Source organism: Teleopsis dalmanni, chromosome X, assembly GCF_002237135.1.
Source record: "Teleopsis dalmanni isolate 2A chromosome X, ASM223713v2, whole genome shotgun sequence".
NCBI classification, from domain to species: domain Eukaryota; kingdom Metazoa; phylum Arthropoda; class Insecta; order Diptera; family Diopsidae; genus Teleopsis; species Teleopsis dalmanni.
In genome coordinates this window covers 23,447,881-23,465,680 of record NC_051848.1, presented here as the reverse complement: position 1 = coordinate 23,465,680, position 17,800 = coordinate 23,447,881, and the positions used below count along the sequence as shown (strand labels likewise).

The 17,800-nt window shown below is 31.1% G+C and overlaps 1 protein-coding gene across 1 annotated transcript in view; it reads left to right on the top strand.

The window, feature by feature from the left end:
- LOC119688241 (protein dachsous) overlaps positions 1-17,800 on the top strand; it is a 154,234-nt gene that overhangs the window by 102,422 nt on the left and 34,012 nt on the right. Inside the window, exons 4-7 of the mRNA XM_038102921.1 lie at positions 2,997-3,175; positions 4,541-5,248; positions 13,961-14,041; positions 14,138-14,480. Of these exons, the coding sequence (XP_037958849.1) occupies positions 2,997-3,175; positions 4,541-5,248; positions 13,961-14,041; positions 14,138-14,480 (1,311 nt within the window). The remainder of the gene's footprint in view (positions 1-2,996; positions 3,176-4,540; positions 5,249-13,960; positions 14,042-14,137; positions 14,481-17,800) is intronic.

Here is a 17,800-nt window from a genome sequence, read left to right as displayed (position 1 = left end):
AAAATAACCCAAAATACATTTCAGTTTCAAATTTACTAAAAACAACAACAAATGCAACAAACATAATGTATTTCTTGCATTATTTTTGGTTAAATAAAGGATATTCATATGACCAAAACAAAGATACTTCTGTGCATATTTATATGCACAAGTATTTTTTGTTGAGGTTTAACTTCTCATACCGAGAGATGCAAATTCATTAGTTCAGTGAATTGGAAACAAATATCTGCACATTTGATGGACAGCGCAGACGATTTTTATATGCAATCTTGCATTTTTTGTTATTATGGCTCAAAAATAATAAATATATAAGATAAAAATAAATATATAAAAAAGTTAAGGGCACCCTTTTAAATAAGAATATGAAAAAAATGTATTTAAATAATGTTTTGTTTAAAGAAAATTGGTTTTTTGATACACACAATGTTTTCATATAAAACACACTTACAAAATGCTTGCATTGCGCTACAGTTGGTGGAGTAGTCTACTTAGTTCCTAATAGTGTTTAGTTTTACTATAACTAAATTTAAATTTTTATGCTTATTGGTTTTGATTCTTCTCTAATATTACTTTTTCGACATTTCTATGTGTTAGTCTTGAGTCTTGAGCTTGAATGATTCTCTTTCGTAACAGACACCCCTGTTAAATTTTTTTAAAACCATATGATTATATTATTAGCATAACAGTTAAAATATACGTCCTTTTAATTTTGATTAGAAACTTTTTCTAACTATAAAATCAAAAAATATATTTTTAACATACGATCAGTTAATATTGAGCTTTCATTACTTTCCTGCTTCTTTCTTTCTTTATTCAAAATATTTTCTACATTGGAACTTAATAAAAAATCTGTATTTAATTTATCTTAAGTACATATGGACTCTCTATAAAAACTTCTGTTTCAATCCCTGCTCTTACGCCGAATTAGATTTATGTTTATTTTTTGCGACAGGCATATAGGAATTGGGCTCATATGTCCTCGGTGGACAGATCAAGAGCTTCATAACACTTTTAGTCCAATTGTAGAATTTTCGACTTAGTATGAAGAAACAAACCGGAGGTATTTAGGTCAATATCTGTTTTAAGAGAGTATTGGACTATAGATCGGCATGTAGTTAAAGTCGATTTGCTCTATAGTAACTCTTATATTATATATCTACCGGTACTTGAAGAAAAAAAATCACCAGAACATATATTGTGTCTATGTCTTTAACATACTCTGCGATATTTTCAGCAATAGCATTGGCTAGATACTTGCATTTATCAATACATCCGTCCGGTTCTAACATGATCATTTTTCTATCCACTATTACAAGGAACGTAGAACCAAAATATTTTTTACACATATGAAACCTAATAGGTTTAGTTGTTACTTTAATGATACCATTCAAGCCTTACTGTCTTAAAATGATATCGGTCCTCAGGAATTCAAATTCTTAATGAGTTGTGAAATTTTGAAATAAATTTTTTATGATGGTATTTCTCCAAAACCTTTGTTTGAAGTTTGTATGAGTTGACGAAGTCTAACACTATCGTTAATCCATGCTTACTTATGAATTAGCTGCCTTTCTAATATAAAGCGGATCTTCTAGTGAACACTAATTAATGTATAATAAATCTAAAACATTTTTATGCTATACTTATCTGACATATATCATGTTGTATAAACTTGAAAAAGATTTGGATAAATTTGAGTGACCTGATAACCCCTTCCAAATTTCTATTCAGCATTCTGCAAACATTATATATTAGTGCGATGTTATCTATTTATTTGGATAATTCTGAGCATTATTTAACAGTTGGCGCGATACACTGTAACGGACACAGATTATTCCAATTATATTAATTTACATCTGTATACACCAAAGGAATAATAAGTGTATTACTTCTAAAACTGTACCTCAATGAAGATGGGAGAAATAGTATTAATGGACGTCACATATTTAAGTATCATATATACAGTAAAACTATTGAAAGGCAATGATCAGTAAATGATTTAACCTCCTAAACATTTTTGCTTTCTGAACAAAAAGTTCCTGGTAAAATCACCAGTAGGTATTTCGTTAAGAACTCAAGATTCATTAGTTTGGTCTGTTAGTTCCAACCTTTCAACATTGAGCAGAGCCATTTTGAGTTGAGGAGGTAAATGCATTTTCGAACGTGTGTATATTACTGTGTGGACTTTTAACTGAATTACAATATTCACCATCAATTATTACTGAAATTGTGTATAAGGAGTATCTGAGCGCCCTTGCTAATTACTAGGTAGACCCGCACTTTTTTAAAATATAAATTTTATATATATTGTTTATGATTTAAACTGTTTAAGTGTATGTTCTGGTATTTTTAGTATATGATTTGTAATTTTTTATTTCTTTGTCAATAATTCTTCAGTTGATTTTTTTAACTTCATTTTTTTTTTTGCATAAATTTTAATGATCCTCTTCAAAGTTTGTATTTCGAATATTGCAATCTGTATTATATCTTATATCTTAAAGAGACTCAAATGATTTTAGTATAGAATTGATATTTAAATGAGGCAAAAATTTAAAACTTCTGCAATGACATTACAAATTTTTTTCTTTAGTCCTTTGAGTATTTCATTCTTTAAACCGAATTTTTGAAGAACTTTAATGATTCACTTTAAACTGTTAAGAAAATATTGATGAGTGAAGTGGTTTCTACAGAATTGTACCCAATTTTTATTTACTCAATATTTTTTTAAACATCTCTGCCTTGAATGTAGTACTCTAATTCTATAGAGCTCGACAATGGATTTTGGTAGTATAGGTATTGTTAATAGTTTTGGACAATGCTGCTCAACCTTGTGGAGATTTTTAGTAATTAATGCATTAATGGATTTCATATAACATATGTAACAATATATATTTGTATAATTTAATATATTTCTTTGAAATAATTTATCTAGTGTTCATTTTTTTTTCATGTTTATAGATATTTAATAAATTTTTTTTATTTATCTTTTAAAATTCTAGCAAGCCGTAACGCCGTACGTTATTCCATCTACTCTGGTGATCCTGATGGATATTTCAATATTGATCCAGTATCTGGTAATATACGTATAGCAAATCCATTGGATCACGAAATGAAATCACAAGTGTTACTTAATATACAAGCAACTAGCGGAGAACCACCTGTGTATGGACACACTCAGGTAGGCTTAAAGAAACTTATCATTCAATATAAATTGATAACAAATGATTTTAGAAAGCAGGCCTGTACAAATATATCTAGTTAGTTTTGCAGTATTTAGTTTTTAAAAATAATATATTAAAAATAATTTGTAAAATATATAATATTGTATGGCATATGTAAACAATTTCTAAATTTATCTTAAGTGTAAGGCAAAAATCATATACCTCTTTGAGTTCGAATATAAATGTTGGCCATCTACAGATTAATGTCTCCAGCCTCTTTACTATCTGCTGTTTACTTGTAGTATTTCTACAAGTAATCGTATTCTTACATGAGGGCAATTACAAACTAACTTATTTCTGTTGAAGAAATGGCTACTTCCATGACGTATAAAAATTTAAGTATCGCTATATCATTCTCTTCTTCATTAAGGGCACCTACTCTAAATTCACATCTATAATGTTACCTGTCTGCGCATTCACTTAGATACATGACTAACCTGGAGTAACCATATAGAAGCAGAAAAGAAAATTAACCAATTTACCTACACTAGCTACCAATAGTTAAACTCTTGTATATTTAGAGTATATAGTCCTCTTTTACTAAACTATCACCTTAAAGCCCATTTGGACATATAGGCTTTAATTTTTAAATAATTTTAGATATATTAAAATGTAGAAAATTTACCAGAAAATCGCTAGAATTACAATACCGTATTATATCAAAAACGAAAACAATCGCAAGGATCTACTATATCTAAAGAATGGTAAAATCTCATTTCGAAGAAAACTGAAATAAAATATGTAGATATGTTAACTAGTTATAATAACAAGACGCTCTTGTTAAAAAAAAAAACAGACCATCCAGTCATATATCAGTACCTATTCTAACTCAATTTGGAATTTTTTTTTATGGCTTGATCTTTAACTCGTTTTAAGTATATAGGAATAATAAGAAATAAGTAAGGCCCATGACTGAAAAATCTATTATATATAATTTTTAGTCATTTACAAGATAATTCGAAATGTATTAGAAATATAGAAATTTAAAGATTTAATAAAAACGGATTAAATAACTTTATTATAGGTTAAAAAAAATAATATTTTTACAGTCGGGTACAGTATTTCTATTTCATACATAGGAGCTTATTAGGAAGTATGTATACGCTATTATTTATTCTTATATATTATATTTTTATAATATATATACATACATATATTTTTTTTTGTATGTAATAATTTTTGTTATTATTACTAAAATATATATATATGCATTTATATATATATATATATATATTTATAAAGATATATATATATATCTTTATAAATAAATTTTTTTTGTGTATTTAAATAACATTATTTCCCTCTTTAATTTTTCATCACAGGTCAACATTGACATTGAAGATGTGAACGATAATGCGCCAGAATTCGAGACTAGCATGGTACGTATATCTGTGCCAGAGAATGTTGAGTTGGGTACACCTCTATATGCTGCACATGCAAATGATAAGGACTCCGGCAAGAGTGGTGAAGTAACATACAGTTTAACAATGCTGACAGAGCAAATACCAACCAATGCCACAGTAGGAACACATTTAATGTCATACCAACAGCAACTACAGCAGCAACAGTCAAACAGTTTAACCACATCAACAACACTTGCACTGGGAAATGGTAATCGTCCCTATGCAGCGGCTGCAATTGGTATGGCAACTGCAGGCACTGGCAGTGGTACTGGCACTTCAAGTGTAACTAGCGCTTCTGCTATTGCAGCCACTGCATCTGCATATGCAATGCGTTCATATATGACAGCGGCGGTGCCCAGCAGTGCGACTTCTGCAATTGTTGCCTTGCAGCAAAATCTATTTGCAATCGATGCACGTTCAGGCCACCTAACATTGTCACGACATTTGGACTATGAGACATCACAGCGACATTCGTTAATTGTCACTGCCACAGATGCCGGTGTACCGCCTTTATCTGCAAATTTAACAATATTAGTTGAGGTACAGGATGTCAATGATAATCCACCGATATTCGAACGAAATGAATATACGGTGAAGGTGTTGGAATCGTTGCCAATTAATTCTCAGGTAAACATATACAAATGCAAAGACTCACTCTCACGTCTTTCTATTAACATTTTAAGGAAATAATTTTTTTTAGGCTATCGAAATAGGCTATTGAAATTCTTCTTGAAGTTTTTTTTTTTCAATATTTTGTTTTTTTGATTTTTGGTTTAAAATCAATATATAATAGATGAATCCTTTTTTTATTATTACAATTCATTTTTAATGGTATAAACCAAAGAGAATAAATATATAAATGAAATTAGCTTCGTGTATTATATGTGCGTTCTGTCCAGTTATGTTAATAACTTTATAAATAATTTTTCATTAATCTTATTAACAACCACTAAAAATCACGCTCTTGCCCAGGCGTCACATCACATTTAAAATATCTTAACTACTGAATGCGCCAACGGCTTAAATAAACTTATCGAAGCTACTGAGCTATATATACGTTACGTCCCATTATTGTTGTTATTTTCATTATCATTATTATTATTATTATTATCTTTATCATTATCGTTATCATTATCATTATCATTACCGTTTTCCAGCAATACTTTAAAATCGTTCCATATCTCAGAATCCATTCGTCAGCTGCTGGGCTAGTTATGGGGATACCATATTCATTTTTAAGTTATTTTCCTTTCCACTTCAGCTTCTGTTGCTGTTGTTGTTGTTGTTGTTGTTGTTGTTACTGCTCTCGATGTTGTTGTTCCTGTGCCTAAACATCTCTGTAGATATGCGCTTGACCACGCGTCTATGTAAGAATAATACTGATGCTAAGATTGATGACCAGTAAACAAGTTTAGATATTTTTTAATCGTTATTAAGGTGATTTTAAAATTGTTACTCTTTTTATTTCTTTGAATATACATCGAACTGTTGGTAAACAGCAGACATGTGAGGAGACAGGAGAAGAAAGAGAAATATAAAATTATTAAAAAGACATTAAATTCGGAAGATAAAATAATAAAAAATAATAAAGCTTTTATTATCGGAAAAAGATAATACGGGTACAGTACAAAGGCACGACTCTTTTACATGGACGTCTGAAATTTCGCCTTGCATAATGATAGATTATTAAGACCAGATTATAATCGAAAATTCCCCATAATTCCAAAAAAAGCTATATATTTCAAACTCATAATTTATTTGATATTTTTAGTAGGTTATTCCACTGCTATTTGTGAAATTTTTAAGATTTTAAATTGTAGTATAATACGATTTTGAATTTATATTTATGATTTTTTCTTAACAAGTAGTAGAAACCTTTTCAAATATTGTGAACGCTGATTCTAAGCTTCAAATTTGGCAGGGCACGACTTCAACCCTTGGTAGTTGCAGTCTCAGAAAAATTATTTACAAATAATTAAGTACACGAAATAGTTCCATGACCACTGACCATGGGTATTTGGCAATACTCGAAATAGCAAAAATTCAATTAATTAATTTTTCGAAATCTCTCTAATAATTATTTTTAAAAAATATGATATAAAACAAATTTAAATTTTTTTTTTGTGAGTTTTCTTTTAAAACTCTTATATACATAAAGCTTGCATGATATTAAGTGTGAAACTTTTCGTAGCTGTTTTTTTTCTTTCAAATTTTTTAAATATTTATTATTTTCGGTCTCTGAGTTTGTATGTTTGGAACATGATTTTTAATCAGTCAAACTTTATTGCTTTATAATTTATTCAACTTTTGTCATATAGGTACTCTCTGATGAGGGCATAATCATTTACTCTTTAATGTAGTTTCTCTTCTTTTGCATCTCATTTTCTTGCTCTCATTCTCTCTCTTTACAAAATTAAATTAATACAGAACTAGAGTATAGTATTTAACTAGTACATCTGCATTTTTATTTCCTTGTATTCTCCGGTGTCCTTGAATCCAGAATAATGTTATTGTGCATTAATCACTCACTGATCTCAGTTTAATATTTTGCTGCTTGACAGCTTTTACTTTTGTATTATGGTCAGACAATGTGATAATAGCAACTGTACAGTCGAAGTATAATGCAATCTGCTAATCTCGTAAATTCTTTTTTGAAGTTAATCGATACCGAATCGATCAAAAACCAGCACTAGGGAGCTACTACTGCTGAACAGAAGTGGGGTCCGACTTGTCACGGGGTTTCTCACTGTGCATTGCGAAGATGATAGCTGCAGACTTTGTTACGAAGAAGAGGGAACAGCAGAACACATTCTGTGTCACTGTGATAGTCTCGCCAGACTCAGACTTCGGTACTTTTCAACTGCTTATTCACTTATAACAGAATTAGGTAACATCTCTCCAAAGAACATAATGGTGCTCTTAACTCCTACTCGTCTATGGAACGTGGGTGTATCACAATAATCCTTAAAGGATGCAGTGACGTGGTAACAAGTTACTAACCCTTTTAAAATCTGATCTAATCTAATCTAATCTTGTCGAGTTGCCTCCTTGATAGTAAAGGTTTTGGCTTGGAAGGCACTAGTTGAACTTTTAAGATGAAACGGTCATTTTATGTGCTTTTGAGGTAAGATAATTACTGCGGCCAATCCATATTCAAACATCAAACTGACCGTGATGTGATATGGCTGTGATAATTTGTTATGTGCTTTTGAGATAAGAAAGCTCACAATTATTCATTCTGTCAGGTTTTTTTAAATGTATGTTTTAGTATTACTATTGACTTTAAGGGATTCCACACCGAATTTTTAATGATTTGTTTATACAAAATCACAGATTAAAGTAAATTCATATTTAATATGTGCATATGAGAATTACAAGGTTAATATAGGTTTATTAAATCCATTTTTAATTAATAGGAAAAATTTAATAAATAATATTTATTTTTTGATAATTGAAATTGCAACTCTAGTCTACTTAAACTAATTAGCAATTATAAATAAATGAAAAACAAATTTACAATACAAAATTTCGCTCCATTCAGCTTCACTCCACTCCACACCATTCCACATCACTCCACTCCACTCCGCTCCACTGGAAAGCCTTTTTCACTTAATTCGTTAAATACAAATTGTCTTGAAAAAAAATATTGACATGTGGGAAAAATATTTGAAATAAAAGAGTACAATGCATTTGTTCATTGTTTTAAAAACAGAAAATTTAAGAAACTAAAATAACAAAAGAAATAAAAGACAAAAAAAAAAAGTAAACTAAAATAAATAAAGAAATAAAAAAGAATTGCTAAACGTCCGATATAAATCACTCAATTGCAATTTAAGTTGTTGCTGATCGTATGCGACATGTTGACAAGCCCGTTTCATTCTTTTACTTCGGTTTTTTATTTGAATTTCTGTTCATTCTTTTAGTCTTTGTAGATATCGCTTAGCGAAGTCCTGAAAAAATGAATCAATTGCCAGAGATTTACATTTGGGTTAAAAATGCACATTCGAAACGCAGAGAAGCAATGGCTAGCCTGCCATCCTTTCGCAATATATATTTCTTTAATTGGATGCCACCAAAATATGTGTTAATCTTAATAACCTCCAAAATACATTGACTAAAATGCAAAAGATATCAGAATAGAAATACGTATATATATAACACATATCACATATATAATATTATATATAATAGCTTGACCAAAATTTCTGTTATTCCATCATATACATACAAACAAATTTTCAAGGAGTGGTCACTTTAGTCGAATTTATGAAGAAATACATAAAACTTCGATTTAGAAGAATGATTAATACTACATGAAAAACAATTTTCTATGGAGCTTGTATAGTCTGGAAGAAAAAGGATATAGCTAAGAGCAAGAAAAAATAGCGTGCGTTATGCGGACGACACACTTATTTTTGGGATCCAATGAAAGTGAGCGCACTCTACTGTTGAAGAAATTGACATCCTTAAGTCGGCGCTATGGACCAAAATAAAAGTTATGATAGTTGACAGACAAAATAGCAACCAGCCAAATGTAACGACGATTGCAGGATTCGTGGAAAGAAATCAAACATCGTATAGCAATGACAAGATCAGCAACCATAAAACTTATAAAAACCTATAAAATATGAATAGATAGAACTACCATATAATAAAATCAAATCTATAAAGCTTCGACTTGTAAACGCCTTGGTATTTTCTATAGCTACCTATGCAGCCACAACATGAACCGTAAAAAAATCGAAAAGACAGGAGATTGAGGCCTTCGAACTGTGGGTCTATCGAAGAGTATTAAGTATTCCATGGACTGCCCATCGAACCAACGTCTCTGTAGTCGAAGAATTAAAAGTAAATAACATGCTTATGAAAATGATTTTCATCTCATATTTAACTTACTTTGGTCACGTAGCGAGGCGATCAGAAACTCTGGAACAACTGATTGTAGAGGAAAAAGTAAGCGGAAGCAGAGGACATGAACGGTCCTCTACACGTTGGGTAAATCAATTACAATATCTTTTTGGAAAAACGATGAAAGAAGTGAGACACACTGCGTAAGATCGAACAACATGGCACACTGAAAGAAAAAATGTGCATTTATAATACGCCAACTCGCTCTGTCAAGAGCAAAGGATTGAGAAGGAAGGAGTGTAATACGAACTATCGGCATTAATAGAGTGATTATGGTTGGGCTGATAAAACATTTCAATGCAGCTGTAGCAAAATTAATGCTTTCTTCATTTAAATTTCCATATTACATTTAACATCATAATCTAATCTAAGTTTATGCAAAGAAGGTTTTTCCAATATCATCAGGTCTGACGCTGATGTTAACTAATCTTTATTTACTTGCAAACCCAGAGCAGTGATTCCCAACGTTTTATTGACCAAGAATCACTATGATATTTTTGTTTTAAGTAGGAATCACTTAAACTATAATAATTGTTGAGCTGACTACACAACTATTTTAGATATCGTTCAGGTTCAAAATTTACAGGATTAAATTTCTTGACATTTGCTTCCAAAAAATTATTTACGGACAACTAACCCAGAAGATTACTGATTATGGATATTTGGCGATATCTGAAACAACTGTAGGATTAGCCTAAGAATTTGCTTGATTTAAAAAATTTCTGCTGAATTTGATGATATTTTCTTCACTGCGATTAGATCGATCCATTTTTCCAACCCAAATAGATTATTTGTCAGAGGATATAAAATCCTTAAGAAAGAAAGGTGATTATGTGCCCAAAATTGTATTTTGGAATGAATGAAAGTCCATTGCTTTTTGATATCAAAGGAATGCATGAATTTATGTACATATATATTAGTACTTACATAGAGTAACATATATATTAATTCACATTTTATTATTTATTTTTATTACTTAATTTTAAAATATTATTAAACCAATGAAACCAATATTATGACAAATCGAATAGAACGGACCTTACATTAACCACAGACTAGTTTCCGTATAAATCGCTCATGTGTAGATCATGTAATCTTGGGTATGTAATGTAAACTGACAGCCGTTATTGCACATTTGCTGCACCAAACAACCAAGAACGAGCGATTCGAACATTGCATTTCTGATATCATGTTCTGATGCACACTGGTACAAGGACTGCCTGTGATGCTCCGTTGCTCTGATGCTCCAATGCACCGATGCACCGATGCACCGATGCTTCAATGCATCGATGCTCTGTTGCTCCGATGATGTTCAGATGTTCTGAAGCTGAAGCTGAAGCTCCATAATATCGGTGTTGCCTTGTGCTTAGAAGTAAGAAATTAAAATAAAAATAAAGCAAACAAATAATAAAAATAACAAATAAAAATTCCTTAAAAACTAATTAATATTATAAAGGCTCTTTATGATGGATTAAAGTGCCGCACTTTTTATATTATATATATTTATTATATTGTGCCTATGATGCTCTGATGCTATGATGCTATGATGCTATGATGCTATGATGCAATGATGCAATGATGCTGTTCCGAGCCAGGCGCTCCACTGCTCGAGTATAGTTAGCGCTCATATGCAAAATAATGTTTATGGTAGGAGAAACGAAGTCATTGTCCCCAATTGCATTAGAACGTGAGTAAAGCAAATGTTTTAAGACAGAAAGCCACTTTTCGCTTCGCTGAACTGTATGAAGGCTACATATTTTTAACAGCAACGTTATACTTGGCTAATTATCAATTATTTTATTTTTATTAAGTTGTATTTAATATTAAAATTTTTTCATATTTAAATTTTTCATATTTAGTTCTTTCTTTTTCTTTTTTTTTTTTTTTTTGTAATCTTTTTTTCATTTCTATTTGAATTAATATAATTTCCAAACATTTGAGTGCCGCCTTTGAAGTGCATGTGCTGTATGTTAGCATTAGCCTGGCAACAGATCAGCTGAAAGTTGTTAGGATTTGCGGATACGCTGACTGACAAATTGATGGATACAAAGCGGTTCTGACAAGATTATTTCATTTTATTTTATTTATTTTAATCATTAAAGAAAATGTACTAGAGCTTTGAAAATAACTCATAACGCAGCATTAAATATAAACATAGGTCATACAAGGCCATTGGGGTACAAGGCCTATGGGGTAAAAAGAGCAATTCCGATATCGAAATGTTCCTTCAATTACTTTTAGATCCATTGTTTATGATTCTTTTAATATTTCTAACAAACAAATACATTTATATCTTAAGATTTCTAAGGTTACAGAGGATATTAAAGGTTATAGTTGTATTGAAAAACTTGCAAGATCTTCAAATATAATTAATTTCAGTCGATTAGATCTAAAACAGTTAGTTGTGGCTATGGAGTTTTCTCAGAAGGACTGAATAAATCTTTTTACTATATGCTTTCTGGTCATTGAAGTGTTTTTCAGGCGGAGGTGATCGACATTATGGAAGCTATAGCTTGCACGAAAGTGAAAGATATATTTAATAGGAATACAGGGTGTCTCACGAAAATTACAACAAAGTAAATTGCTCTATTTTGTTAATTTTTGTTAAATTTAATGAAGGATAAATGAAAATACATATGCCAAAAAAAGAACCTTTAAACGGCCAATGATTGCACGCTCTCCGCAAAAAGCTTTGAGGTATTTTGGTCTATTTTCGGCTTAGCGTTTAAAGTGCTAACCTTAGTTTTTGAAATATCCCAAACCGAGCAATCTAAAGGATTTATATCAGATGAACACGGTGGCCACTGTGTTTTTATTATGTCCCATAAAAAAATCAGAGGAATAAAACACAGAGCATTGTTCTTCAGATATTCTTGGTTGACACGTGGTGCTGAATCCTGTTGGAGTGTTCAACGCCTGCGATCGAAATGCTCATCTGCCCAGGGCTTTAAAACTTCCTTTAAAATAATTTCGTCATAGATTTGGGTATTTTTTTTTACCCCACGGTGGACGAACACAAGCGAAAAATGACCATCGGTCATTACGGCGGCCCACACCATCACGATCGGTGGAGCTTGCTTTCCGGCGGTCTAATATAAATCGCACTATCAAGTCTGAACTCCATACAACTTTTTTTCTATAATAAAAAAATCAAAATGCCTTCGTACGCTTGTGAACAAGAGAATGAACTGTCAAATGAATTAGTTTTAAGCTTTCGGTCATTATTGGTTTGACAGCTATATCAGTGCAAAGAGTGTTGCAATTTTCATCAGCCACCCTGTATATACATACACCTTATCCGTTTAAATGGAAGGGAACTTCAGCCACGTGCCTGAAACATCAGAAGTATTGCTCGTAGTTTTAAAATATTTATGCCTTTCTTCTTTATTATAGAACTTCATTATTATAATCTTATACTGGGCATGTATAAAGATAATTCATAAATTTGATTATAGTCGTTAAGATAGATTCGAAATTAAAGTAGATAACGTAAAGAAATGTTTTCTTGTTTTATTTTCCTATTACTTTTTTTTTTAGTAGCATTCTTTAATATTAGCAAAAAATTATAAATGCGATTATTTTTAATATGAAAAACTTTACAACGATTTTTTATGATTTCCTTATACAGACAGACTGTTGGTGCAACCTAATTTCGTACATAATCTGTAATGCAGCATCTTTAAATTTAATATTATTAATTTTAGTGGCCCAATTTGAAAATTTCTTTCCTTCTATTTTTTTTTTCTACTTTGGAATTTTAACTTTCCCTACAGTCACAACAGCTCGCATACCTTTTACCATGGCTCGGCTTTAATCTCAGTCTCAGTCTCAGTCTTAGTCTGAGACTTAGTCTCAGCCACTTTGAATAAGTTCAAGCGTATAGCCAAAAATGAATTGTTTATTGAAATCTATTAAAACTTTCTACGAAGTTAATTTAAAATCTTGAAATTTATTCAATTATTTGCAAAACTATAAAAAAATTCAAAAGATGCATAAGAGAAAAGGTCTTCAAAATCTGAATACAAAATAAATTAAAAGAAAACCCAAATGAAAAACTTAAATATTTTCATTTTCCATTAAAAAAAATTCAAGCGAAGTAAAGTAAAAAAAAGCAGATACCCGACTTCAAATGAAGTAAAACAAACAAATTGAGGTCTCCACCAGGTCCAATAATTGTGAAAAACAAAAAAATTACCCACAATACAGCGGTGGTCAATGGGTTAATTGTGCTGCGACAAAAAAGCTATGAAGTGCACACAAAAAAAATTACTCAAATTATATTTCGCGTAAAAAGTTAGTAAAGAAAAAAAATAAGAAATTGTAATTTAAATAAATTTTTCAGTATAATTAAAATTTATAGTGAAAGTTGATTTTAAAACACAAACAATTTTAATTCTAATTTCTTAATCTGTTCTTTTCTGCTGTTTACAGATACTGCAAGTCACAGCTGTCGATTCGGATACCGGAAACAACGCACGCATTACATATCGCATTGTCAACAATAACAGCAGCGTTACAAGTTCCGCCAAGAGCTCGAATACAGCCAACGGTGGAAAAGTTAGCACAACCACTACACTACCAACATTTGGCACGCCCATTGATAATGAGATTGCGCAATTGTTTGGTATTTTTCCGAATAGTGGTTGGATTTATTTACGTGGTCCACTTGATCGAGAGACTCGCGATCACTATGAACTGATCGTTATGGCCAGCGATAACGGCACTCCCGCTGCACATGCCCGTACGCGTGTAATCGTCAATATCTTAGATACTAATGATAATGATCCACAGTTTTTGCGTGACGCATATGAGTTTGCTATTGAGGAGAATATGCGACGTGGTTCACTAGTCGGTGTTATAGGTGCTACTGACTTAGATCTGGATGAGAATGCTGCCATTCGTTATAGTCTCATACCAACAAATTCGAGTTTTCAAGTGAATCCTGTAACAGGTAAGCTACATAAAAAAAAAACAAATTAATAATTATAGCTTAAATGATATAGTATCGAAGTAGTCTAACAATTATAATTATGACAGTTAATTTTATTTATTTATAGCTGTGGTTTATGGTTTCGCTCTCAATTAGTAATTGCTGTTGTTGTTCGAAAGAAAACAGTAAAACTAACAAAAAAATAATTAGAATTCGAACAACATAGGAATTTGTATGGTCAGCCAAACTTCAATAAATTAACTACAATTTTTGTTGTTGTCTTTTCATTTTTATTCGAACCCTTTTAACTTTCAAATAGTTTGTTTTCGTAATGAAGTGCGTCACTTTCGACAAAAAAATTAATATCGAACAACATAGTTTTATGAATTTAAAAGTCGAAGTAGCCCGACATAATTGTATGATGCTTTGAACCAATAATGATTTTGAGAGACTAATAAAGACAGAGCATAATAATAAAAAAGAGAGAGTTATATTGTATTATTATTCGCTAATGATTTAAATTTTATTTGAATCTAATCAAATTTTATATAATTTTATTCCATGCTTCGATTATTCCAATGTACTAGTATGCCTGTGCATATTAAAAAAAAACAAATCTCTTCAACTATAGAAAGTAGTTGCGCTAAGAACCAGACCCATAAACACCCCATATAATGGAAATTAATTAGAATTGCGATACGTACAATTTTCTTATTATTTTGATTAACTTGGTGCTTTCACGTGAGAAGAAAGCACTAAAATGCGCTACTGATCTTCGTTTTCGAGTGCTCTTCATTGATCTTCAATGAGTTAACTAATGTACATATTCCAAAATATCAGAACCTTACCGGCTATCATTTGGATTTTAGTTTACATTAGACGTTTTGCGTCGATTGTTATCTATTAAGCTGACAGTCGATTTGACACATCCATGTTTCATCCATTGCCATAGTTTGTATGAAAAAATTCATGTTATTCAGATACTGGGTATCGACTTCAAGCAAGACTTTCTGACAAATATTCATGTTCATATCAGCTATGTCAAACAACTTAAATTTTAAATGAGTCAATTATATTTTTTTTAAAGTATTAAATTTTTAAATTACTTCTTTTACATTTCATTTATATCACAAATTCTAAAAAAGCCACTATGCTATATAACTCTTGTTAGTCCTTCGCATCTCCGTATAATTTTTCCAACAATCATTATTTGCTTAGCGTTCAGTCACTTTTCATTTTCGATCCAATCGCCGTCTGGTCACTTCCCAGTAACTACCAATTGTTGTCCGATTGCTATTCAATTGTCATGAAGTCAACCGCTGATTATCATTAAAAATCGAGATATACTCTTTGAGGATTGTAACCTTTTTAAAATCATATGAATTTAACATGAATAATGGGATCTTATGGGCAGCATAAGATCAGACCCAGTTACATTCCATTTGCCGCTCGTTCGCCGTCTGGTCGCTTTCCAGTCACTACCAATAGTAGACGGAGTGCTATCCAACTATCACCAAGTCAACCTCTGATTGTTATCAAATATGGAGAAATACACTTTGAAGATTGTAACTTTTATGAGATCATACGAATTTAACATGAATTATAGGATCTTATGGGCGGCATAAGACCACACCCAGTCATATTCCAATAGTAGACGGATTGCTATCCAATTGCCACTAAGTCAACTTCTTATTATCTTTAAATATCGAGAAGTACTCGAGGATCGTGGATTGTAACTTTTTTAAAATCATGCGAATTTAATATGAATAGCGGGGTCTTGTGACTCTGTAAACTTTTTGGGTAACTTTTTCAGTTAATGCACTTTACAATTATACAACGAAATCAAAAATCTTCTGACCTTTAATTGTTTAAGTTTTAAAACTTTTATAATTAATTTAATTTGTTATTTAAATGTATCAGAATTTAATCATGGGAGACAAAAACAATAATAAAAGGAATAGACAGACTTTAACACTTGATTGATGTAATATCGTGAAAGAAATACAGTAAAGTACAGTAAATTATTGGATTAATTTAATTCTATTATAAATGTATGAAAAAAGCTCTAAATTTGATTTATATTATTGTGTGATCATATTAAGAAGTGCCTATGCATTAATGAGACACTTGCAATTCTCCTATGCTTTGGTTGTTGTGGATTCGAGGCAGGCATTTAGCGTAAAATCAGTATTAACTTTTTTATTTAATACTATGCTTACCTACAGTTGCATTGCCAGTTCTTACAACAAATGTTGCTGCTAATCCTTTTAGCATAAATTAATGTCACTTTTGTTACATGTGCTATAAGTAAGAGAAGATCATATGAAACAATTTCTAACAACTTACTTAAATGTATTAAACCAAAGTAACAAGATTTACAAAGGCTTTCAGTAGCGAACGTCAAGATAACAAACATGACCCATGGTCATTCATTATTGTTCTACTTTCATTAAAAAAACAAACAAATAAATACAAATTTATATCTAAAAACATATACCCTTGCACGTACATATATGTTAATATAACTGAACGTTTACATATATGCGTATATTCATATATACCATATACATGTAGTACGTCTATGTCTGTTTAGACTGCCTGTATATAATGCAAAAATCTGTATGCAAGATTTTTATGGCATTCATAGATCAGACCGTAAAGTTGTAAACCTGTTGTGTGTTTACGCTAGGCACACAATGAGATGCGATCAAATTCAATCTGCCGTGATACAATGAACAATTCTAAAGTGCAATATGTGCAAGCGAAACCAAGTCAAGCCAAGTCAATCTAAACGAAACCATAACACAACAACATACCAATCCAATCCGTACCAAACCAAATGCACCGATCCAATATGAAGTGGATCAAATCGCAGATGCCATCAAATTGTGTAGAATATCTACACTTAACTTCAAATAAATAGATATAGAGGTATGCATTTTTATCTAAGAGCGAGTGAGTTAGTTACATAGTCAGACAAACATACACATATGTAGCTAGATACTTTTATGGCGAACGTATTTTTAGTGTTTGAAAAACAACAGTTTTGATGCTGTCAAGTCATCCGTCAATTGAATGTCACCAATGATGGCATTTTGTGGCCACTGTGTGTGCGGTTCCTATTCGAATATCGCACAGTATTAACATGAAACATGAAAACCTATTTATATTTCAGTATTATCAACAATTTCTTTCCTATTCAATCATACAATCATACAATCATACAACTATATATACAACATATATAGTGTATGTCACATATGCAATACATTGTTTCATTTTTTATGTATATTATTTGCAAGAATTTTTCATTTTGCAGTTGTACACCAGACGTTCAGAGA